Source organism: Danio rerio, chromosome 5 (assembly GCF_052040795.2).
Source record: "Danio rerio strain M-AB ecotype USA chromosome 5, GRCz13ab, whole genome shotgun sequence".
NCBI classification, from domain to species: domain Eukaryota; kingdom Metazoa; phylum Chordata; class Actinopteri; order Cypriniformes; family Danionidae; genus Danio; species Danio rerio.
The window spans coordinates 44,790,258-44,814,971 of record NC_141025.1 but is presented as its reverse complement, the minus strand read 5'-3'; the positions used below and the strand labels follow the sequence as shown (position 1 = coordinate 44,814,971).

The following is a 24,714-nucleotide window of genomic DNA, read 5'->3' as shown; positions in this document are numbered from 1 at the left end:
CCCCCAGCGCGCAATAAGCATCTCGGGGTAACCCTGGTATTGACAAGATTCAAGGCAGAATAAAATATGTTATGAGGAAAGGGGACTCCATTTCTTCAGCTGCAGCCATATGTTACAAAGAGTCAGTGGAAACAAGCCATTTTATGCTGTTATGTCATCACTCATATTGCAAGTCATAACTCTCCGTCCCTTTATTTGGGAGGCTTTTCATAAACTGGCCCCATGAAAAAATAGTTAAATAGTCCTGATCTAAGAGATAAGATGTATCGCCATCTACTGGTATATGCTTCTAATTGCAATAAAATCCACAGTAAACGATCAGTGCCTGATTTTTCATTTTTTAATAGTTTGCTGAATTGTCATTGACAAACTGATGACAAAGAAACACAAAATAACAAAAACTAAAACATGACACGATTTATAAAATAACAACATTAACATCTACTGTACCCAAACCAGGCATCTAAATACAATATGTTTTATATTTAAGGCTTTTAGACAATTATAAAGAACATTGTAATTCCCTTTGGAACAATAGCTTCTGCAGGATCTAACATTTATTATATTTATATTAAATAAATACTTTAGGCTTTCTGAATCACAAATTATTTCACTGAACTAATGAAATTGTTCAGTAACACTTTAGTAAATGCATTTACAAACTCCACTTAAAATAGCACAAACAAAGCAATCACACACAAACCCTTCTGACATTATTCATGGTGATATAATTTGCTTCCAGGTGATCTATCTATATGCTCTTTTGATACCAACATTACAAATTTCTACTCATTATCAGAACACAAGTGCGCTTAGTACTTCTGCCAGTCAGGTACACATAGATAACACAGTGTCCTGGGGTTCAAGCGAGGCTTTTTATCCAGTTTATGCAGTGACTTTAGTTAAGATAACATTCATTACCAAGACAGCTCACCAACCTGTTGTCAGACATGACATCTTGGAAGTAATCCTCACATAACCCTTGAGAATATCTCAGAATTACATGCTGTATTCCTGATTAGGCTTGTGTGTAACGAATAATTTCACTCAGGTCATAGCCGGTCACTGCAAAGGCATAACCGTCACCATCACAGAACTTGGCTCCACAAATTTGCATATCAGTCACACACTCGTTATACATGTGCTCCATCTGGAAAGGGCAGAGAAATTGACTTATGCTTAGAAAATTTGCTCTTATTTGATCAAAAATACTGGAAAAACCTTAACAGTATGTGCAAATTTATTACCACAATATAGGTTTTAAAATATAATTCAGTCATGAGAAGCAAAGATGAAATGTAAGCATCATTCTCCAATATTCATTCTAAGAAGATCCTTCTGAATCATTAATAATAGGAACTGATTTTATAATATCATGATTTGCTACTTAACAAGCATTTTCTATTATTATCAATGATAATAAATGCTGCATAATATTTCAATATTAAAGGAAGCATTTATTTAAAAACATGTCTTTTCAAAAATGCGCTGTCATTCATGCTATGTAAAATATTTATCTTTTTTTTTTAAACATCCCACTGTGCCCAATCTTTTGTATGTGTGTTTGAAGGGGTTTACCTCTACACTGTTAGTCTCAGGGGTCAAGCTGAGATGCCACACTCGAACCCAAGAGTCTTCTGCTGCAGAAAGGAGCTTTTTCATTGAACAAAAGAAAAAAATGTTGTTACATAAGCATTTATGAGTATTAATGTTATATGAGAATACTTTTGAATGCACAAATTCTTACAAAACAAGTTTTCAAAACATGTAATTGCTAGACTAAAAGTGATCATAAGCATTAATTAATTCATTAAAGGGTCATAAAACACTAAATCACCTTTTGCTTTATTTTTACAGAAGCATTGCACATAATAGAGCATCCATGTGAGTATTCATATTTATGTGTAAAAAAAAAAACATTTTGAAGTACTTTGAGCTTTATTGTGCTATTTATGTCTTCCAGGTCTAAAATCTACATCATATCAAAGTCATACGTTTTGATGTGTCAAATGACAATCTAACATATGTGTCTCACAATTATTCCAGAGGCTGCATTTATATATCCTATGAGAAGATGCTATATAATCTTCTCATACAACAGCATGCGTAATGACAGATTTAACTACAATTTCAACGGTTGAAATATATAGTTGAAGTCAGAATTATTAGCCCCCCTGAATTATTAGCCCCCCCTGTTTATTTTTTCCCCAATTTCTGTTTACCGGAAAGAAGATTTTTTCAACAGATTTCTAAACATAACAGTTTTAATAACTTATTTTTAATAATTGATTTATTTTATCTTTGTCATCATGACAGTTAATAATATTTGATCAGATATTTTTCAAGACACTTCTATGCAGCTTAAAGTGAAATTTAAAGGCTTAACTAGGTTAATTAAGGTAACTAGACAGGTTATGGTCATAAGGCAAGTTATTGTATAACAATAGTTTGTTCTGTTGATTATCAGGAAAAATATATAAAGGGGCTAATAATTTAAACCTTAAAATGGTTTTTAAAAATTAACTGTAAATAAACTGTAATTAAAAGCTGCTTTTATTCTAGCCGAAATAAAACAAATAAAACCTTCTGCAGAAGTAAAAAATATTATCAGACATACTGTAAAAATTTCCTTGCTCTTCAAACATCATTTGGGAAATATTTAAAAAAGAGAACAAATTCAAAGAGGGGATAATAATTCTGATATCAACTGTATGTGATGGCCATTTTTGCAAATTTTTATAAGTTGCTTATGACATTATGTATCTGAAATCCAAATATAAAATTGTATATCAATTGTATGTCATATGCATATATTTCTATGCATCAGATTCCTATATGGGGTTGGCAAAAGCACACACAAACATCTATTTTCAATGAAAAATACAAATGGTCACTGGTTATACTGTATGTGTTAGAGTAATGTCAAGTAAGCTTACAAAAGATTGTAGAATTTTTGTGCTTTTGTTGTTTATAATGTTGAATTGCAAGAAAACTATTGTGCAAAGCTTTAACTAAGATGAAAACTACTTGCTGCTGAAACAGGAAAAATTAAAAAACTGTATGACCTACAGACTGTATACATGGCTCAGTTCCTACCAGCCCAGTGAATGGGGCGATGTCCAGTGAGTAGATCCAGCGTGCATGGGCATTAACCTCTGCATGCAGTATACCCGTGACTGCCTCGTACAGACGAATCTGTCCTGTCCCATAGCCTGCAATGACTGTGCCCTTCCAGAGTTTAACTGAAGAACAGCTAGTGCTGAGAAAAGAGGCACATTTTAATTATCTATTTCTAGACATTTGAAGACAGAGTTATTAGCTCCATTGTTAATTTTTTCCCCAATTTCTGTTTAATGAAAATATTTTTTTAACACATTTATAATCATAATAGTTTTAATAAGTCATCTTTAATAAATGATTTATTTTATCTCTGCCATGATGACAGTAGATAACATTTTACTTTATATTTTTCAAGACACTTCTATACAGCTTAAAGTGACATTTAAAGGCTTAACTAGGTTAATTAGGTAAACTAGGCAAGTCAGGTTAATTAGGCAAGTTATTGTATAACAGTGGTTTGTTCTGTTGACTATAGAAAACTATATCTAGAAAGACATTCTGATAACATTTTCTTGGGTTTATAGAATGGTATGCCCTTTTAGACTCCCAACTAGAGGTCTGCATTCCCGCGACTGTCCTGTCTAGCAATATCGCTCCCGACTCCCGAGTGAGCACGCGTATGTATGTGTGTAAATGAAATAGCGCAATGCTGTGTTTAGCTTGTTTGCAGTGTGTGTGTGTGTGTGTGTGTGTGTGTGTGTGTGTGTACGTATGCGCGAATGAGAGATGCGCGTGTGTGCGTGTGTGTGTGTGTGTGTGTGTGCGTGTGTGTGTGTGTGTGTGTGGGTGCGTGCGTGCGAGCGAGCGAATGAGAGAGAGAGCTTTGCCTGTGTTTGTGCTTGGTGCTTATGAGTGTGTGTTAGAGGGCGCACGCACGCGAATGAGAGAGAGAAAGCTTTGTCTATGTGTGTGTGTGCTTGGTGCTGTGCGTTTGTGTGTTTATATAGACAGGTTGTTATTGGCTGTCTGGACTGTATAACAGGGTAATTTTCGTTTTTTTTTTTTCTCCCCCCCCCCGCTCTTTAGCGGGATCGGGCGCGGCGGATAGAAAACGGGGCGGGTCGGGCAGCGGGACATCAAGTGCTTAATATAAGCGGGAGCGGTCGGGTTCAGTCTAAAACCTGGCGGGTGCGGGCGGGTGCGGGATTCAAAATTTAGTCCCGCGCAGATCTCTACTCCCAACTGATGACACTTCATTTTGATAACCCTTAATATAATAACAGCTATAGTTATTTCATGATAACTTATAATGGGGCTTAATAATAACTTATAAATAGTGTCAACAAAGTATTTTACTTTACTAGTTTTCTGTGTGACATATAATCAACTATTTTTACATTAATACAATATATTGGACATAAATCTGAGAATAGAGTTAAAAAGATCTCAGATCAGATTCCAGTGCACATAAATGCCATAGTTTTAATTCATTGGTGGGTATTATACTTTCTGTAAATAATCATGTTTGCACACCTTATTTAGAAATGTTTAGAGTAAGGATATGTTTAACCGTCAAATTAGATGTTTACATCAAGTGTTTCTAAATGTAGAAAGAAGTTTTGGGTAAGGTCCACTTAATATAGAGCATTCAATTATTTCACTAGTTTCACTAGTTATTTCACATGTTGTCTGAGTGTAAAAGTTCCTTTAACTTGACACGGCGTCTAAACAACGTCAAAAGAAGCAAGACGCAAGCGTAACGGTCATGCATATCTGTCAAATGAGTGTGACAACAATGTAAAAGTAGTGCACTGGAATGCAAAATTGCATTCTGTATGAATAAGCCCTAAGTCATATGTGTACATACAATATATAGCCATTGATTAAGGCAAGTTCGACCCTGGAGAGCCCCAGTTTTTCTGCAACTCTAACCATACACACACGAACAGTGTTAATAGGGGTGCTTGTCAGTTCTTATTTGGCCATCCTCGTTTCCTGTCCTCGCTTCCTTTCCTAAGGTCTTATCTTCAGGATGCACGGAAATGTGTGAGGACAAAGAAATTGAATCAAGTAAAATGATTCTATATATTCTCGCTTTCTATAGCATCACTTCAAAGCATTGTCATTTAATGAATACACCACTAAATTTGCTTCCACAGCAAGATCCTTTATTGTTAGGGACAATTATTTATATTGTAATAGTTTCAAACTCCACATTTGTCTGCATTTTTTATTTTTTTACATGTTATGATTAACTAAGAATTATTCCGAAACTGTAAGTCCTAATGTTGTCTTTACTTAAACAATCAAGAAATGTTGACTGAACATTACTTAAAATTGAGCATTTTGGTCCTGTCACCTAAAAATATGAGTTAATTAAACTTATATACAATGAAAATACATAAACTTAAAATTTCAAGTATAGTACATTCAAAATCACAATTAATCCTTTGAAAAATATAGGTTGTTTTTAATGTAGTTTTGACTGTAAATTTCTAAAATGTGCAACATTTTACAAGGTCTTTTTTTAATCAGAAAACAAGGCTTCATGTATAATTATTCATCATAATGGGAATAAATCGCTACTTATTTTTCTTTTAAACATTTTTTTAAGTACATAATGACATACAGAGACACACACACTGAACTGAACAATTTAAGTATAATCTACCAAACCGGCAAGTTAAATAAACTTAAATATGCAAGTTTTGGGAGACTCCGTAACTCAATTAAATTGAGACAATGAGTTTACTCAATTAATTTCATTTAGTCAACTTATTAGGGTTTTCAGTGTAGTAATTAACTGCTTTTTTATTTGAGCTGAAAAGTACAGTACATCAAAATTAAAGGAACTATGAAAACATAACTCACATTAACAATAAATATATGCTTAATGTTTACATAAATGTATGTTTGAATTTTTTGCTTTATGTAACGATTATTGGCGCATAAATGCTAATAAAGTGGAGGAGAATTTACATTGTGCAACATGCTTTGTCAATAACACACTTCCTCAAAGGATCCACCTGTATTTCTTCGCTCATGTCTCCTCAGGAAGCCTCCTCTCTCCTCGCCCCCTCACATTGCAATTATAGAATTTAAACAAGATGGCTGAGCTTTTTCAGTTACCTAGGTCATATGACGGGAGTAGCGAGAAAATGAGAAACTATATTAAAAAGCACCCCAGAAAGCTACAGACAGGTTGAGTTTTTTTTTTTCCAAGGACGGATCTAAAACTTACAGCACTATGACTTTCCACGACCAAACTTGACAACCTCTGAATTAGGTTAATTGCTAAATCCAATCTCCCTTGTGTTTGGGATAGTTATGTGAATGTGATCCTCCCAAATTATTATTGAAACATTATATTTTCACAAATTTTCATGAACGAAACTTACTCAAAACCAGGGATCTTGTTTAGCAGTTGAAAATCTTCTCCGGATTTCCACACACAAAGCAATCCAGAGTCATCAGCACTAACTAAATCACCAATGCACTCCTGAAAAACAACAACATCAACAAACTAAACAAACAAGACAACAACAAAAAATATATATTAATAGCATGTGTATTTTTGCAAATCACACTGATATGATCGCTGTAAGGTTATACCATGTTTCCTGAGCACTCAGAGGCCATGTCTGTGATGGCCTCTTTGTGTTCCTCCAAAACCTCAGACAGGGTGATGTTACTGCCTTTACTAGGAACATCAAACACTAGAACTGAGCCAGATGAGACTCCTGAAATGAGCCAAAAAATTATTTTAAGGGACACAATTACTGATCAAATATGTTAATAGGTCTTTCAAAATTGAACAATATTTACAGTTTGGCCACTCTAGATCAATAAAGACACATACCTACACAAATGAATTTTTCCCGCACTGCTGCAATTCCTCGGGCAAACACTGCTTTAGCTGAAAAATTACAGATAATGTCGGTTTAATTAGGTGTACAGTGGTCATAACCACTTTTTTTTAACTAAAGATTGAAGGAATGAACAGGTTTATGATTTACGGAGATGCAGTGATGTGCACTGACCAGTAGGCGTCTCTGGTGTTTCCAGTGCATGCCAATAGACCATAATAGATCCATCTGATTCATACATCTGGTGAATGAAGACAACCTAAAGGATTAGTTCATCCCCCAAAAAGTCAAAATTTCTTTTCATCTACCCTCATGCCATGTAAGATGGAGGTGACTTATTTCAGTAAAATATTACAGATGTTTTGTTTGTTTTTTTTTTAAACAGAGTACTTTAGTGAAGTCAATGGCTACCAGCACTTGGAGAGCCAAAGAAAACAGATACAGGCAAAGCAAATTAATATCAGTGTCTCTTGACGATACACTGAGTTGTTATGAAGTGAAATTTCTGGCATGGTTGCTCAGTGTTTAGCATTGTTCCCCACAGCAAGAAAGTCGGTGATTAAAGTCCCATCTGGACCAATTGGCATTTCTGTGTGGAACCTGCATGATCTCCCTGTGTTTGACTGGGTTTCCTCTGGGTGCTCTGGTTTTCCCCAAAGTCCAAAGACATGCGCTATAGGAGAATTGGATTAACTTAATTGGCCATAGTGTATGAGTGTGTGTGTGAATGAGTGTGTATGTGGGTTTCCCATTACTGGGTTTCAGCTAGAAGGGCATCATTCATTTTCCTTCGGCTTAGTCTCTATTTTAAAAATAACCAACCACCAACTTATCCAACATATGTTTTTCGCAGCAGATCTCCCTCCAGCTGCAACCCAATACTGGGAAACACCCATACACACTCATTCACACAGACACACTCATAATCTACAACCAATTTAGTTAATCCAATTCACATATAGCACGTGTTTTTGGACTGTGGGGGAAACTAGAGCACTCGAAGGAAGCCCACGCAAACCAGCAATCTACTTGCTGTAAGGCAACAGTGCTAACCACTGAGCCACTGTGCTGCCCAGAAAAGCACCAGTTGTATAAAACACATGCTGGAATAGCTGGCGGTAGGGTTACCTGATTTACCGGTACCATGGTAGTATCGCAATACTATGGCTCCAAAATACTGGTGGTGCCACTGTTTGTAATTGGTAGTATCATCATTAACGGTCTTTCTACAATAGATAATGTTGCATGTGGAAAAGGTCACCAAAATGCTCACACGTTTGTGCAACAATAGACCATTTTAATTGAATAGTCTGTGGACCCCTTTAAGGTTGCAAAAAGTTGTGTAGAATTCATGCCTTTTATGGTAGCCTATTGCACATTTTCTGATACTTCAGTTCGAATACACAACTAAATCAGTTCATTTCTGTTCTTGTTAATATGATTTAGTAGCTACAACAACTGCAAAAGTCTCTTTAAAAGAATGAATTCACAAAATTTCACAAAGTGAAATTTCACATTACTTTGGATTGTTACCTGATAAGACATAATAAGACAATAGATGAAAAGTCAAAAAGAGGAAATTTTGAAATAATTTTAGACCACTTCATATAGCCAAATTTTGTTGGAAAAATGCTCTTTTTGCTTTTTAAACTAATTAATTTTGAACAATTTATTCATTCATTCATTTTCTTGTCAGCTTAGTCCCTTTATTAATCTGGGGTCGCCACAGCGGAATGAACCGCCAACTTATCCAGCAAGTTTTCACGCAGCGGATGCCCTTCCAGCCGCAACCCATCTCTGGGAAACATCCACACACTACGGACAATTTAATTTAATCAGTTATCTACAAAATAAACAAAAAGAACTAATAATAATATTTTTATTTATATAGCGCCTTTCAAGAGCTCAAGGACACTTTACAAGGAATGCGACAAAAAGATAAACAAACATACATGAAGTCAAATATAACAAACTGAAATTACACAAACAAGACCTAGAAGACAAATGAGCAAAGTGGAGGTGATCAGATAAAGTAGTCAGTTTGGCAGATCAAAAGCAAAGCATTCAGAAAATAAGTGAGTCTTAAGTAAGGATTTGAATTCAGAGATATTATTAGCAGAGCGGAGTGAGTGTGGTAGAGAGTTCCAGAGTTTGGGTGCAATAACACTAAATGATCTGCGTTTTAGGTAAAGTGATGTGCAAAAATATTTTTTCAATAATAAGGGAATTATGAATTAAATTCAAGTAGACCTATTATAACATATAAATATAGTATTTTTGACAATTTTCTTCATTTGATAGATTTGAGTTATGACTTACAGTATCACAATACTACTTGGTATCACAATACTTCCGCTGGTATAGTATCGTAACATGAATTAACTGTATCGCAACAACCCTAGTTGGTGGTTCATTCAGATGTGGCTATCACTAAGCCCAAGAAAAATTAATGCAAGTTTAGTTTCTTGGCTAATTATTTTGCTTCAAAACATATCAGTACATCATTAGGTGCATTGGGTCCCACTTTAGTTTTTTCCTGTTTTTGACTCTGTGTCAGTAGCTGCTGAGTAAAATTTTATGAATACATGGTTTCAGCAACAAATCTTTCAGCAAAAAGAGTTTTAAGTGAATGGCAATAACACTCAACCCACCTGAATTCCTTTCTGAGAAGTGAGAACAAGAAGATCTCTTGAAGGCAGGACACACCAGGCTGCCTGTCACACAGAAACCAGGGTTAAGTATGATCTTATATTAAAATGTTAAAACCAAAAAAAAAAATCTAAAAGCATGTCAGACTTAAAAAACAATGAGATAATAATTGAGTATTACCTGCATGATAAGTGAGGAGCTGGTGGCCACGTTGCCCTCTTTAGACTGCAGCTGTCTGTGAGAATAGTTCAGGCCGTCCCAGGAGGCACTGACCATGTTCACCACATTGGCATGAACCACTGTGAAGTAGGTGAGGCAGCGTGGTGCAATGCGCAGGACGCTCAGGTTGTTGTACAGTGCGGATGCGCTGCTCTTTATTTGAATGCTTTTCTCTTTGTGGTACATTTTTGCCATTTTGGTAGAGAACAGCTAGAGATGTTGTTTCTGAAAACCGAGGCAGGTCATGCAAATCAGTTCAGTTCAGTGTATCCTGATACAGAATTACAGGTGGTGCGTTTCAAACTAACAGTTGCATTGCATTAAATGTACTCTTTATCAAATTTCCCTCAAGTGTTTCCAAACATTTGAGTTTCTTTATTCAATTGAACAGAAGTAAATGGCTGCAGGTTTTCAACATATCTCAAAACATCTTTTTTGTGTGCTTAACAGAAGAAATAAATGTTTGAAAATGTATGGGATGAGTGAATAATGACAGTATATATAATATATAATGACAAAATAATTTATTTCAAAGGTGAACTAAGTCAGGTTTTAGCTAAATGATGCAAAGTGTATTACATATATTTTTCTAATAACAACATCACTGGCACTTAGCTAACGACAGATGATATTTATCATTTATTGTAAGAATACATGCAGAACTCTAAGCAACAGCTTACGAACCCTGAATGAAGGAAGGCAGCTGTTGTGTGCTCCTGAGTCCTGCTAATCCTCTTCGTTTCTGAGCAAATAGTGAACTAACGTTAAACGGCCCCGAATACGGAAAAAAACAGACTTGTCTCGTCTGCTATTAACTTATATGAACGTCAGATAAAACGTAAAATGGATAAGAGTCTTGTCTAATAACTGTTCAAGCAGCTTTCACCATGTCGCGTCTCTTGCAGCCATAGTGACGGAACAGACGTGTGTAGGACGTCACAGCTTTCTGTGGTGTACGGATTGACGCACAGCTCACAGCGAGGTGCTAACATACCGTGCTAAACCTGAAGCTTTTGCTTTTCACTTAGTACTCAGCTAATGCGTTTGCCCATGATTCAAATTTCTGTTCAAAATATTTGATGCATTTAAATCATTTCTTTGTTGTGGACTGTGTTGTACAAAAAACACGCTCAACCCCATCCTTCTTTTTATTTCCACCAGAGGGCGATCCAGAAGCTCTAGCTTTCAACTCAGCTTTATTGACAATACTTGTCACGTTTTTCCATAGCATTTCACATAAGATAAACAATGAAAGTGGTTATATAGTACACATATACATACAGATACACGCACACAAACACAGTTAAAAACTTAATATACAATATAGATGGAGTAACAACGTGACAGGATAAAATAATGTTATTGGCCTAATTCTAAGATTGATGTATTTCACTCTCTGCTTCACACACACACACACACACACACACACACACACACACACACACACAACATCACACACATACACACACTCACCTCTACAGCAGCACACATATTAAACCTACATGCTCTATTTGAAGATAAGCTCCTTAAGGTGAACATGTTACATGCACTGTAAAAAATATTGGTTGCCTTAAATTTTTTAATTGAATTTGAATTAAATTAACATTATTAGTCCATTGAACTTAAATTATGTAAAACTAACTTAAAACAGCTAGCATAACTTAATAAATTAAGTTAGAACATGATTAACTTAGTTTAATCAGTTACAATGATCTAAAAACATATGCTGTCAGGACTAATTGATCATATAATTTCTTACAGTGTGTGACTAGTAACTAACTCACTTAGACACCTTGTCAATATTTCCAATATGTATTTGGTTTTGAAATCTTCAATATATCATTCAAAATTCCACAACAATATTTTATTGGAACATATTTCAAATCTAAAATGTGGTTAAACCAGCCAGATTAGCATTACTATTGTATCCGTATCAGTGGATGGTGTGTATACAAACTCTTGTGTTTTGGAATTACTTAGTGCAAAAAAATAAAAATAAATAAACAACATAAAATATTGACAGATTTTCCATCATGTCTGATTCATTCCAGTAACATATATTTCAATTAGGCCTATAAACAACATATATTGCAATTATAAACAGAGATGTGTCCTTGTTTTACATAAGAAAACACTGCTACATGTTGTTAGTGTTTTTTTTTTAAGTAATTTTCTTGTGGGTGACAAAGTTTGTTTGTGGGCTGTCAACCTTTGTGTTCTGGAAGAATGAGATTTGATCTGAATAAAGTGTAGTTGTGCATTTTGAATGTGCAATGAACTACTTTGCCAGGCTGAAAGTCGGTTTGGAGAATTGTGTGAAGAGTTTTGCAAACGTGACTATTGAGAAAAGTGTCCTAGCGTCTGTAAAAAAAAAAAAAAAAAAAAAACTGTCATAAAAGTCTGGATTTAGGCTAATTTGTTGCTGTTGTTGTTGTCTTACTGTCTTTTCCATATACACAAGTGGCCGTCAACAATGTTTGATTCAAATTACTTACAATCATTATGTTTATAATATTATAAATAAATAAAAAAAATCATTTTTGCAAAATATGCTTCTAATTTAGTTCAGTAAACTTACATTTCAAAATCGAAAATTAGACCTATAATGCCCTCAAACATCTGATGATGAGAAAGCACAAATCAAATACAATCAAATGTGAATCAAACAAACAAACAAACTATTATTATTATTCATACTTTTTTGCAAGTGAATCAAAAACATAATGAAAGATTTAAAAATAATTTAACTTCATTTTAAAGATCTGTAAGCACATTGACATACAAGTAGCTGCCTGAAACCCTCCTACTGTACATCATTCAGATATCAAAGTCGTCTAAAATTTTTGTGAAAGAACTTATTGTTAGCATCCTGTGGGAGGTACAAAGTTTTCTTTTTCAGAAAGACCTAGTAAGATTCTTTTATATTATACACATTGTTACACTGAATGACATTTTAATGGATGTCTTCTGTAATTGTGGCTGTAGTGAATGTATGCCACCTACCAATTTAATGCTTAAAAGAAAAACAAGCATGACACCTAATGTATGAGACTAAACAAAAGCTTCTTAAATCATACACGCTTTTTTTTGTATACCAGGTACAAGTGATTTTTACGTACAGTTGTTAGAATACAAAACGAAAAATTTATAGTATTATTTTACTCTTTAATTCCCACAGAAGCACAAATAGGTGAAAACATGTTTTCGCTCGGGGGTTCCCGTTCTCTTTAAATACGGCCTGACTCTTGTCGACAGCAACATAACAACAACACAGCAACGAGAACAGAAGCAGCTGTCATCTCAGCCTGAATGGAATGCCATTCAAACTGTTCAGCCGCATAAAATGACCATCTTGGCACAATTTTTGTAGATTAGAGTTAAGATCTCGCATTATTGTTTGGTGAGGTGACTTTTGCATTAGCATACAAACTTACTTATCCTATGTGTGCACAATGATAGTCGCGCGTTCTTCCGATTTAATTGTCTTTCCCTCAGCATAGAGCACTTAATTGCCTTTTACCCTCCCTTGTTAATTAGTATTCTGCACTCACTCTTTCAGCACTTTTGCGCTTCATGCGCCATAAATTTCCAGTCTTCTCTCAAGTGAAAGTTTGTTGTCCAGCACAGTGTCCGCTGTCGGGTGGATCCACTCTGGCGCTCTTCTCTTCTGCGTTGGCTTCGCAGGAATCGGGATACCAAGCGAGAGTAATTTGCAATCATCAGAAAGCCTTATTACTATAGGCTACTAAAAGTTTACCGGTTTCTTTTTATTTGATGTAGTTGTTGCGACACAAACCCGCAATGATGGATATCTTTTGGAGAGGATTCTGCACTTTTCTACTCACAACACTTGTTTTTGAAGGTAATTTTAGTCGCTATAATGTACCGTATAACAACAATGAATCCTTAGTTAATTGTTTAAACACCTGGAATGAATTGTCGACTTGTTGATATTGATAAACCAAGTTTTATCAAAAATATTGAGCAACAACAGGCTCGTCGCTCTGCTGTAGAGTAGCTAAAGCAATTTAAATCGATTATAAGTTAATTTGCAAGGGTTTCAAAACAAATATGAAAAAAATGTTCATATGAATTCATATTATTGTGTCTAATGCCAAGAAAATCATCACACCCCTTTGAAAAAATATACTTGATTAGTCATACATGAAATCAAATCACATTGCAAATAACAGATGTTTTTGTAGCTAACCTGTGCCTTTCTACAGCTTTGTGCTATGTGAGGAAAGATACAGATTTTCACAAGGAATATGATGATTTTCTATAGGTGCTGTACATTAAAAAATATTATTGCTGCCTTGAATATTTTGAATCAAATGAACTTTTCGTTTTAACTTATACTACAAGTCAAACTGTGTAAAAATATTAAGGTAAACTTTGTATAACTTTAAAAAAAATTGTTAAACCTTATGAACTTATAAGTGAAAGTAACATAAAAACATGTGTTGTGATATTTTGTCATAAAATGTTTACAGTGTGTAAAGGAAATTGTGTTATCAAACAAGTTTTACACATCTTGATGCAGTTGTTTTAGTGCTTTATTGATGCATGATTAAACATGTTGTGTAAGCAGTAACACACACTGTTAGACGTTGCTATGTAAAAAATCTACCTACAATTTACACTCACCGGCCACTTTATAAGGTACACCTTACTAGTATCAGGTTGAACCCCCTTTTGCCTTCAGATTCAGAACTACCTTGATCCTTCGTGGCATAGATTTAACAAGGTACTGGAAATATTCCTCAGAGATTTTGGTCAATATTGGCATGACAGCATCATACAATTTCCCCACATCCCAAAGGTGCTCTATTGGATCGAGAGCTGGTGACTATGAAGGCTATTTGAGTACAGTGAACTCATTGTCATGTTCAAGAAACCAGTCTGAGATTGAAATCTTTATGACATGGTGCATTATCATGCTGGGAGTATGGGTACACTTGTCAAAAAGGAATGGTCAGCAATAATAATCAGTCTGGCTGTGGCGTTGACATCATGCTCAATTGGTAATAATGGGCCCAAATTGTGCCAAGAAAATATCCCCCACACGTTACACCACCACCCAGAGCCTGAACTGTTGATACAACGCAGGATGGATCCATGCTTTCATGTTTTTGACGCTAAATAATGACCCTACCATCTGAAAATGGCAGCAGAAATTGGATATTTTGTATTTTTCAGACCATTCTCTGTAAACCCTAGAGATGATTGTGCATGAAAATCTCAGTAGATCGGCAGTTCCTAAAATACTCAACCATGCCATGTTTAAAGTCACTTAAATCACTTTTCTTCCTCATTCTGATTTAAACTGCAGCAGATCATCTTGATCATGTCTACATGCCTAAATGCATTGAGTTGCTGCTATGTGATTGATTAGAAATTTTCATTAACGAGCAGTTGGACAGGTGTACCTAATAAAGGGGCCGATGGGTATATATACCTATGCAAACATATAGCTACAATAATCTTCTGCTTTGCTTGCAGAAGTGACAGGACTCATGATAAGGAACGAAGAGCTAAAAAAGTGTGTAAGGGTAAATGAAGATGAGGTCAGCAGCAGGCTTACCCTACAGGAGTGCAGAGCAGATTCAGCTCTGCAAGAGTGGCTCTGGAACCCAGAGACTCGCTCCCTGAGCAACCCTAAGACAGGAGGGTGTTTAACTGCACCCCAGATCCAAGAGCATGAGAGCGTGTGGTTGCAGGAGTGCAGATCTGAGGAGAAGGATCGTGAGGGCCAGTCCTGGAGCTGCTCTAAAAAGGGTCTCCTCACATTACATGGCAAGGGTCTGCACCTGAGCGCACGTCATGATTCCTCCAAGGTCTTCCTTTCCAAAGATCGTGGGAAAGGCAGCAAGTGGAGGACCCTGGCTAATCATACGGTATGCGAGGAGACAGAGAGCACACCCCAAAACCAGAATATGTTGCAAGAGTCTCAACAGACAATTTCAACCGGACCCCGAATCCTCACTCAAATTCGCTATTGGCATTGTAAGAGAGTTCGATTAGAGTTCTTCCACAATAATAGTCTTTCGTAGTACATTCAGTCATCCCATCATTCTGAATAATGGCAATGCATCCACTTTTTCAGTCTTGTGTTCCTATCTACATCACTCATATTAGACATTCTGCAATTTATCTTTCTTTAATTATTTGCCATTTGGTCATCATACTAACTACAATATATCACTGGCATTAATGGTTTCATGAAGAATGTTTAACATGCATAGATTTTTTTTTCATTCCACAAAATGTCAATCCTTACATTGGAAAAAATCTATAGATTTAATACTAAGAAAATAGTATCTAGATTATTAAATCCTTTTTAATACCTAGAGAAAAATAGCTATTCTAGAAATTGTTTACTAAAAACTATAGTTCATTTCTATTTGAACTGCATTCAGATCTAGTCTGATACATATAAGATAAAAAGTAATTTCTGTATTTTAATTCCAACTATTTGTACCTAACTTTCAACAAGTGAAAAACATTTTTCATTAATCTCTGTTAGATAATGTAAAAAATCTGAAATCATAAATGATTTGTCCAATACAGTGGTCTAAACCATGAAACCTTGTGCACAGTGGTTGTTTTCTAATAGCTAATCATGCTATCTAAACACTATCTTGCTATATCGGAAATTGTAATTTTTAATTCTTTATTTAGCTGGGAGTAATGTCCAGACCTCCAAAATAAAGTCCACCGAAGCAACACAGACTTCAGATTCAATGTCTGAAACTCAAGGCAGTGCAGAGCCAAGAGATCCTTCTGTTAATGTCTTTACAACAGACTATGGTAAGTGTGAACGTAGGAAATAAACAATCAAATATTGAAGTTTTCTCACCCTATAAAAGTTCGTTTCCATTATGTCCACATGGGGGCGATAGCGGAGAGGAAACATGTTGCAGATAGATGTCATTTACCATGTAGCCTAAATCTATTTTCATGGCAGTACTTTTTAAAAATATATATTATTATTTCATCCATACATACAAGTACTTACTTATTAGTTACTGCTGCCTATATATATATATATATATATATATATATATATATATATATATATATATATATATATATATATATATATATATTACTAGACAAGCATGTCATAAATATGAGCTAATATATTTTCTTCAAACAATAAACACTGAAAATCCTCAAAAGAATGAAAGACATACATATGACATACAAGTGCAGGATATGAGTAAAATTATTGTTTTAATTTATGATATAAAAAAACATGTTTAAAAACAGGTACAGGCTGGAAAATGACAATGATGCTTCTGAGCATCTTGGCCCTGTTACTCGGGCTTGTGATCCTGACCCTTAACATCTACCAGAACAGGTAACATTCTTCTCATGTTTTAGTAAATAAAGTCTCAAACTCCCAATGGCAGCATTTAATTTCAAGTAAAAGTCTGTTTGTTTTTTCTTGGTTATGTAACTGATCTATCTGAACATGCCCAATGTAATCTGTTTCATAACAAGTGAATCCTCAGATTTTCCCTTCATAAGTGGTTTTCTTCTTCATGCTCAGGAGAAAGAAGACAGTGGTGGTGTTGAAATCCTACACACCAACAGGAGATGCCAGTCTGCCAGGGTCTCCAGTGCCCAGTGAGAGAGCCCCTTTAACCAGACACCCTATGAAACCTGCTCAGTCCGCCTCCATCCAGCGGGGCGAGATCCTTGTCGAGTGGAAAGACGGAACAGTCACCCCACTGTTTGAAACATATCTAACCGATTAAACTGTGGTCAAGACTAAAGGCCTGTTCATACCAAGAGTTATACTTTTACTTATACTGTTCTGGCATCTCCATGATTTAGTGTTATTGTCTGCTGCTCAACTCCTTAGGGGATTCTGATCGGCCTTTAATGAAAATCTTTTTAAAAGAGATTTCAACAATATACACTCTTAGAAATAAAAGGAATAAAAACTGATATGTATATATATATATATATATATATATATATATATATATATATATATATATATATATATATATATATATATATATATATATATATTAGGGATGTAACGGTATCAGAATTTCACGGTACGGTACTACCTCGGTATGAATGTCACGGTACGGTATTTATTGAATTATTTACAGGAAAACAAAACTTATGAAAATACTCCAAAAAAGTGCCAAAAGTGTCAATGACATACAAATTAGCCATCTATCTATAAGCTTTGAAACAGGAACTTCAATTTTAATAACAAAAATTATTAAACCATGTAAAAAAATAAAGTTTCAATTTAGTATTGTTGAAAACTCATCACATTCAACATTTAATCACTCACTCACTCACTTAGATAGAGATGGGTTTTAAGGAAAATTATCATATAACTATAATCTGGTAAAAGCTGGTATCTCTGGGTATTTACAATGTCCCCTGCAACAGAAAAAAAACCCTCTTATTTGGGACTGAGGTTTCTGGGAAAGAGATATGACTTGGCCCAGGTTGACAGCAGTGGGTAACGTTGTGCAATGTCTTTCCCCAACTTGAGAGGACAAGCCATGAGTGAGATAGAGGTCTCTTTGCGGTACAAGTCAATGTCTGCATCAATCTGAACAGTGTGCATTGTTTCTGCAGTCCCCATGGCTGTTATTTGTCGTATTCCCCAACTTGCAGGCACGTGCACACATAGGGCTTAACCTGTGCATTGCACATGCCCTTTTTAGTCTTGGATAGAAAATGCCCTTTCAAAATGATCAAAAGTGCCCCCGCGACGCGACACACCCTCCGTCCTGCCCTTCAGTAGGCGCGTGACAACACCGCTCATGAGTATGCGCGCTCAACCCCTCCTCCCTGCTTTACAGTATGCACGCGACAACACAGCTGATCAGAACGTGCGCGACAACACCGCTATTCAGTACGCGCGCGGTGACAACACCCGCTTTAGGTTCAATCAATTCCAGCTTCTTTTCATCCCCGCTACTAGCAGCACACTCCATTTCCGCATTACTGGATCTGTAGCGACAACAGACCGCAAAGGATAATGGCCACGCCTGGGCTGATGGGAATTGTAGTTTCCGCTACCTCCTGTTCGCTTCATTCACCTGAGCAAATTTTCTCAGAAGATCTATAGTTTTATTGAGTCATGCGACTACGGTAATATCGAAAAAAATTGCTATTGCGGTATGACGGTACATCCCTAATATATATATATATATATATATATATATATATATATATATATATATATATATATATATATATATATATATTTTTTTTTTTTTTTTTTTTACAGTACAGTACATTTTATTAGATAAAGTGTCCATATTGGTATCATAAGAGCAAATATTCATGTCTAAAAATTTGACAAGGTACACAGTACTTTTAATATGCACATTTATGGTACCAATATGGACCCTACATGTACAAAAATGTAGCATTTAAAAAAGTAGCATTCCAGTGATAGCTTTTGTTCCTTTATTTTTGGGAGCATGTTATTACTTTGTGTTGTTGATGTTTTGGCTGCTATGATTTTAAATAGGGAACAGTTTTTATATTATTATTGGTATAGTTTTCACTTTTCATCCTTGGTATGAATGAGTCTTAAAGGTCACGAAAAATTTAAATCACTATGTTAGTCCTAAGGATATGTCATTGTGCTCCAAAACAAAATTTCTATTTAGAAGGTATAAACATCCAAAGCTTATGGTTTGTTGTCACTTCCGCCTAAATTAATCAATAAGACTTTGGCATAACCTAATACTTCGCAGTTTTCTTCAAATCTTCAGACCAATCAAATGCTCTTTGGTATCTGACATGTCCTGCCCACTTCCAGATGGACTTGATGCACTTAATCTCTGGCAGAGCTTAAAATGAAATGCTATTGGCCAACACAGGAACATTTTGGATACCCCTGTCTACATTTCTGGAGAGTGCGTAATATGTAGCCAGAGGTATGTATGGCTGCATTTCATCAATAAAGTGAACCACTACGGGGCAGTGTGACACCACTGGCAGCTTCTTTTTTTTTAGTAATACCAGCTGACCACTTACCTCCGTATGGACAGCTTTTCTGGTGTTACCAGTTTTGACCAGTAGCTCGCCACATACGCCGATAGACTTAGGACATGGAGCTGAGTGACAAAGACTCTGATGACAAAGTTCAAGTCTGGTGAACAACAGTTCCAGAAACCAGGTAAAACAAAGGGAAAAAAAACAACTGCAGGCTGAAAATGTGGTGAAATTACACGTTTGCAACAGCTTTTCTTTTTCTGTATTGCTGGTGAAAACACTATCGGTTGGATTTAGGGACAGAGGTGAGTGGGTCAGTCAGTCAGTTGAAAAAAGGTGTATATTGCGTTTAAGTGTATATTGCGCCCTCTAGTGGATTTATGTGAGAAGAGGATACGCAAGTAAAAATTGAGATCATCAAAAAGCATACACAGTGGCCTCTGGTGGATTTGCAAAAACAAAAACTGTGAGCCGGATTTCGCTGTCCCCAGTAATTTAAACCTGGGTATATATTCGTAATGAGCCTGCTATTTTAAAGGGAGGGGCTACTATATGTACTGCCTTGTTTTCATGTTTCATTTAAGATTACGTCCAACAACATGCACATTTCAAATGACTTCACGGGACCTTTAACTTGTGTGGGTCCCCAAGCGAAATGAAAGACCTGCATTGATGAGTTATTGCTCAGAATAATTGCTTCTGATTTAGCCAGCATTTCTAAAGAATTTCCAGGGAATCACTGCTAATTGCAAGGTCATGGTCAATGAATTTTATTATTTGTTGTGTTGCTCCAGAACAACTGGGAAATGAAAGTCAAAGAGTCATTATCTCAACTTCAAAGGGTTGCTTCACCCCTAAATTAATTTCTGTTGTTACTCACCCTCATTCCAATTCCCTGAGACCTTTGTTCACCTTCTGGACACAAATTAAGATATTTTAGAGGAAATTTGAGAGCTCATCCTCTATATACAGCAACAGTCCTGAAAAATGCAGAAAAGGGACCAGAAACATTGTCCAAATGTGTAATGTGATTTCAATTATTTAAATATAATCATATGAAGCTCCAAGAACTTTTTTGTGCACCAGTAAAACTGTAAAATTAGGTTTGTTTGTCAATGTCTTCTGCATCAGGCCAGAGTGTGCTTTTACAGGATATATGATGCTTGTGTTGCACTGCTGACTCAAATTGCAATATGTCATATTAGCCATAGTAAATATGTACCCTGACCTTACAAGGAAGAGAAAAAGTGTTCTTGGAGCTTCTTATGATTACAATTAAGCAACTGAAGTCAGATTTTGACTTCCTCTTGAATTTGATCTAAAATATTTAATTTGTGTACAGATAATTAAAAAAGGTGTCATGGAAATAACACGAGGGTGAGTAATTAACTCTACAGTTTAGATTTTGGGGTAAACTAACCCTTTCTAATAACAACATACTGACCAGAGTTTCATTTCAAAGACCTCCTGGATGCTGTACAGACTATTTTCTTTTAAAATAATTTCAAATCAAATCAATATTGAATTTATTCAGATATTTTAGATTTATTTTGCTATTATGTCTGTCTGACTGTGTTTTATCCTTTTCATATCCAACATCTTTAAAAGATCACAGACATCTGTTGGGTTTACTGTGTTCTTGCAAACTGAATGCCATCCTTCGGCTGAGTTTTGGAAAAGTGAAGTTGGGTTCTGATCAAAGACAATATTCTGTTCCTTGCCAAAAAAGATTTAAGGTAACTTCAGGTTAAAAACCTCTCAAACCTATAGCAGAAACTACTGTATAATTAATAATGAAGGATTTTAAAGTAGCAAAACAAAAAAAAGGAATCTTATTTCTTGAAAAACAGTGATACTTTCAAAGCATGCCTCTAAAACACTTATTTTGTACTAAAGGTCTTTATAACAAGTGCTGTGTTTAAATGTCATGTATGTTATTTTTGAACTGCATAAAGCTAACTTGCATAACCAGGACTTTAGTGATATTGAAGGTTTGAAACCAAGGTTTTATTAGTGATATTATGATTTATTGGAAAATTTGGGAAAAAAACTTATGAAATATATGTATATTAAATATAACTTGTTAAATGTTCAATAAAGCACTACTAACAAAAACACTTTGTTGTAACTTGCATTGAAGGAGTGGAGGGGCACCACCTAAACCTTTTTGCCAGATTTTTTTTCATCAAGGAAGCTTGGCCTGTTTTTTTGACACACTGCTTTGTACAGCTCTTCAGCTGATGACAACAGCCGAGAAATGAAAAACATGTCTGTGCAGGTGAGTTGTTAGGGTGTAAAGCAAATATATGTTAGAAAGTTGAGAGAGAGTAAATGTGAGGTTGACGTGCAAAGCCAGACACACAATCATTAACTTTATTCTGGCATTTTAATCATTTTCTTTATATTTTTATCACATATTTAGACTACATATGAGTAATGTGTTAAGGCATAGTCTACTTGATTATAAACAGAAATAAGCATACAGTATATATCCACAGTAGTGGCCATTACGTTAGAAACAATATATAGAGCCATCACAAGGAGTTTTTCTGCAGGTTTTCCTTACAAAAACAAGGTAGGCCTATTTCACTGTCAAACCAAATCATGTTCCTTCACAGAACTCAAAAGCATGCATGACATTTGTGTTCTCAAAGTTCTCTGAAAATATACTGATGCTTTGCCAGAGAAATCTGATGTAGTAATTGTTGCAAGGTGGACATACCAAATAGGAAAGTTTATTAAAAACAGTACGATTCAGTTTATCTGTTGTTTGTTGTCATCAGAGCAACCATCTGCATGTTTTATGAACATTAGGAAATAAAATCATGCTTTGGAGGCAAGAAAATCTATTTTCCAGGCTGTCAGTTGTTCAAAATATATCTTACATTACCACTTTTTATTATTATTATCCTTTATTAATTTTCCTTCTGCTTAATCTATTTTATAATCAGGGGTCGCCACAGGGGAATGAACCTCCAACTTATCCAGCATGTGTTTTATGCAGTGGATGCCCTTCCAGCCACAACCCAGCACTGGAAAACACCCATACACTCTTGCATTCACACCCACATACACTATGGCCAATTTAACTTATTCAATTAACCTAGCGCATGTCTTTGGACTGTGCAGGAGAACTTGTTTTGTTATTTTTTAGTGACATTTTATTCCCTTTCATGCTTTAACATTAACAAGCAATCATTTAAAGGTGCAGTAGGTGATTGTCTTTAGAAGCGTTTTTTGTTGTGCTGGTTGAAAGTCTCTTCACAGTCCAATAGTAATGATTACAGTAAATGATCTAAATGTGTTTATATGTATTTTTATATTCTGGGTAAAGCATAAAACTAAAAAATGTTCATCCAATTAAATAGAGTCGGACTGTCATCTCCCTTAATTCCGATAGGCAGGTCAGACTGTCTGTCAGCAATTGTAGATTCGGACTTCTGCGCATCTGTTCACGCAGATCCACCATTAGGACGCAGCCATAGAATTCGAAAATCAGTATGCGAGAAGTACCCGGATGACTTACTACTTCCGGCGAGATTCCGGAGTGCGCATCCCATGCATGCTGCGCTATCCCATGATGCCCCGCGAGCGAATTTATAAATGGAAGTAAAGCGACGCAACTGACGCAGGTAGGTCAGGTGACCATGACAAAATTGCGGATGTAGTACGTCCGAATTCCATTCATACTTTTCACATTCATACTGTATAGAACGTACTTTTCTAACGGCCGAGTAGTACGGTTAAATTCAAATGCAGTACCTACTGAGTGGTAGGCGGTTTCGGACGCAGCCACAATCCCTCCCCGCCGTCCAAAGAAAATATGCTAAGCGGTTAGCATTTTGGCAGATCACCTACTGCACCTTTAAGTCAGTTGCAGTCAACAGTTGTTAACTAAGTCACGTGTATCAGGAAAATGTCAAATGTAAGACATTGGCCGACCACTTGTGCATTGGCCTGCAACATAACCACTTCAAAAACTGGGTGACAGAATAAGATGACAGAAAAGCTAAAATCTTGTGAAGACAGAAGCTTACTGGGTCCCAACTGGTCATACTGGTCAAAAAGTATGTAGTATAATGTTTGCTCATTGGTTATAATTATGTGTAAGACATCATTGGTCGATAATAGAATAAAAAATGTAGCTAATTGGTTAGTCAGCTAATTACTGTTGTCTTGAAAAGTATTTGTTTCTGCTGATTAATTGTAATACTTTAATTAATGCTGTATTAATGTTACTGGCTAATTGAAAAGATTGATAAGGCCCTTGAAATCAAATTCAATTTAACTTTCAATCCAGCCTTGTTTGGGGCTTTAGCATGTGTGCTAAAAAGATGTGCCAGTTTTGTCAAAATGTGTACTAAAAACATTTGTGAACAAGCAAACCTGGCAAATGGATAGATTTAAATCGCTGTAAGTGGTTTTGTCAGATCAGTGCTAAACACACCAGCTGCCTGTTTTTCTGTTAATCATAGGTCATGTTAATACAGCTTTTTAGTTCATGAATGTCTGAGAATTTGACATTTGGCTTTGGGTGGGAACCCTTCATCAAGGCTAATTCAGATCAGTTTTAAAATCTGCTTTTACCGTAATGCTCATACTGTGTGTTTAGTTTGCAGATAAGCAAATTGGCAACATTTGAGGTCTGAGAACAAATTTTTGTTATGTTGTATTAATTTATTAGTCATAACTCTACAAGATACAATCACAAGATATCCAAGACATGTCTCCACATGTGATCATGTTTGACAGTTTTTTGAAAGCCGATGTGGATTTAAGGTGTGTATTGAGCAGACAAACTTGTTGCATCAATTAGTTTAGCTGTGTTTGATTTGTTAAATATCATTAGCATTATTGGTTGCAACAAAAAACTGAATGGATATATTTGGATGCCTTTGGGGTTACTGTAACATAATGAGAGAGGCAGTTTTAA

General features: G+C 35.6%; 2 protein-coding genes and 3 long non-coding RNA genes across 17 annotated transcripts in view; 4 read left to right on the top strand and 1 right to left on the bottom strand.

The window, feature by feature from the left end:
• LOC147844141 (uncharacterized) overlaps positions 1-2,168 on the top strand; it is a 47,072-nt gene extending 44,904 nt beyond the window's left edge. Inside the window, exons 2-3 of the long non-coding RNA XR_015491685.1 lie at positions 1,858-1,884; positions 1,964-2,168. This is a non-coding gene — a long non-coding RNA (uncharacterized LOC147844141). The remainder of the gene's footprint in view (positions 1-1,857; positions 1,885-1,963) is intronic.
• The window catches only part of LOC148679708 (uncharacterized), an 890,299-nt gene that overhangs the window by 240,467 nt on the left and 625,118 nt on the right, over positions 1-24,714 (top strand). The gene's annotated exons all lie outside the window — the stretch shown is intronic.
• LOC147844140 (uncharacterized) overlaps positions 1-24,714 on the top strand; it is a 174,081-nt gene that overhangs the window by 67,247 nt on the left and 82,120 nt on the right. The window lies entirely within an intron of this gene.
• On the bottom strand, positions 323-13,625 carry wdr54 (WD repeat domain 54). Of its 6 annotated transcripts, none has more exons than XM_087251732.1 (11): positions 10,663-10,714; positions 10,479-10,536; positions 9,756-10,019; positions 9,578-9,640; positions 7,101-7,167; positions 6,920-6,976; positions 6,673-6,800; positions 6,459-6,559; positions 3,070-3,259; positions 1,579-1,653; positions 323-1,150 (listed from the first exon to the last, which is right to left on the bottom strand). In XM_087251732.1, the coding sequence occupies exons 3-11, from the start codon at positions 9,987-9,989 to the stop codon at positions 1,019-1,021; spliced, it is 1,047 nt and encodes a 348-aa protein (XP_087107858.1). In that variant the 5' UTR covers positions 9,990-10,019; positions 10,479-10,536; positions 10,663-10,714; the 3' UTR covers positions 323-1,018.
• On the top strand, positions 13,385-17,587 carry si:dkey-245n4.2. 2 transcript variants are annotated; one of them, XM_087253965.1, is made up of 6 exons: positions 13,385-13,499; positions 13,575-13,656; positions 15,297-15,800; positions 16,476-16,604; positions 17,067-17,157; positions 17,350-17,587. In XM_087253965.1, exons 2-6 carry the CDS (start codon positions 13,596-13,598, stop codon positions 17,555-17,557), a joined length of 993 nt encoding a protein of 330 aa, XP_087110091.1. In that variant the 5' UTR covers positions 13,385-13,499; positions 13,575-13,595; the 3' UTR covers positions 17,558-17,587. The 2 variants fall into 2 exon arrangements, with proteins under 2 accessions (XP_087110091.1, XP_087110092.1); XM_087253966.1 differs by having other exon boundaries at positions 13,385-13,656.

Bases quoted from the DNA above. Each gene is read 5' to 3' on its own strand.
- wdr54 (XM_087251733.1), bottom strand. From the start codon at position 9,989: ATGGCAAAAATGTACCACAAAGAGAAAAGCATTCAAATAAAGAGCAGC. The intron at 1,654-3,069 runs GTAGGTCATACA...TCAATGAAAAAG, and splicing joins CTGAGCCATGTATACAGTCT to CTCCTTTCTGCAGCAGAAGA. The intron at 1,151-1,578 runs GTAAACCCCTTC...TGCCCTTTCCAG, and splicing joins CTGAGACTAACAGTGTAGAG to ATGGAGCACATGTATAACGA.
- si:dkey-245n4.2 (XM_087253965.1), top strand. From the start codon at position 13,596: ATGATGGATATCTTTTGGAGAGGATTCTGCACTTTTCTACTCACAACA. The intron at 15,801-16,475 runs GTAAGAGAGTTC...TTCTTTATTTAG, and splicing joins TCAAATTCGCTATTGGCATT to CTGGGAGTAATGTCCAGACC. The intron at 16,605-17,066 runs GTAAGTGTGAAC...GTTTAAAAACAG, and splicing joins TGTCTTTACAACAGACTATG to GTACAGGCTGGAAAATGACA.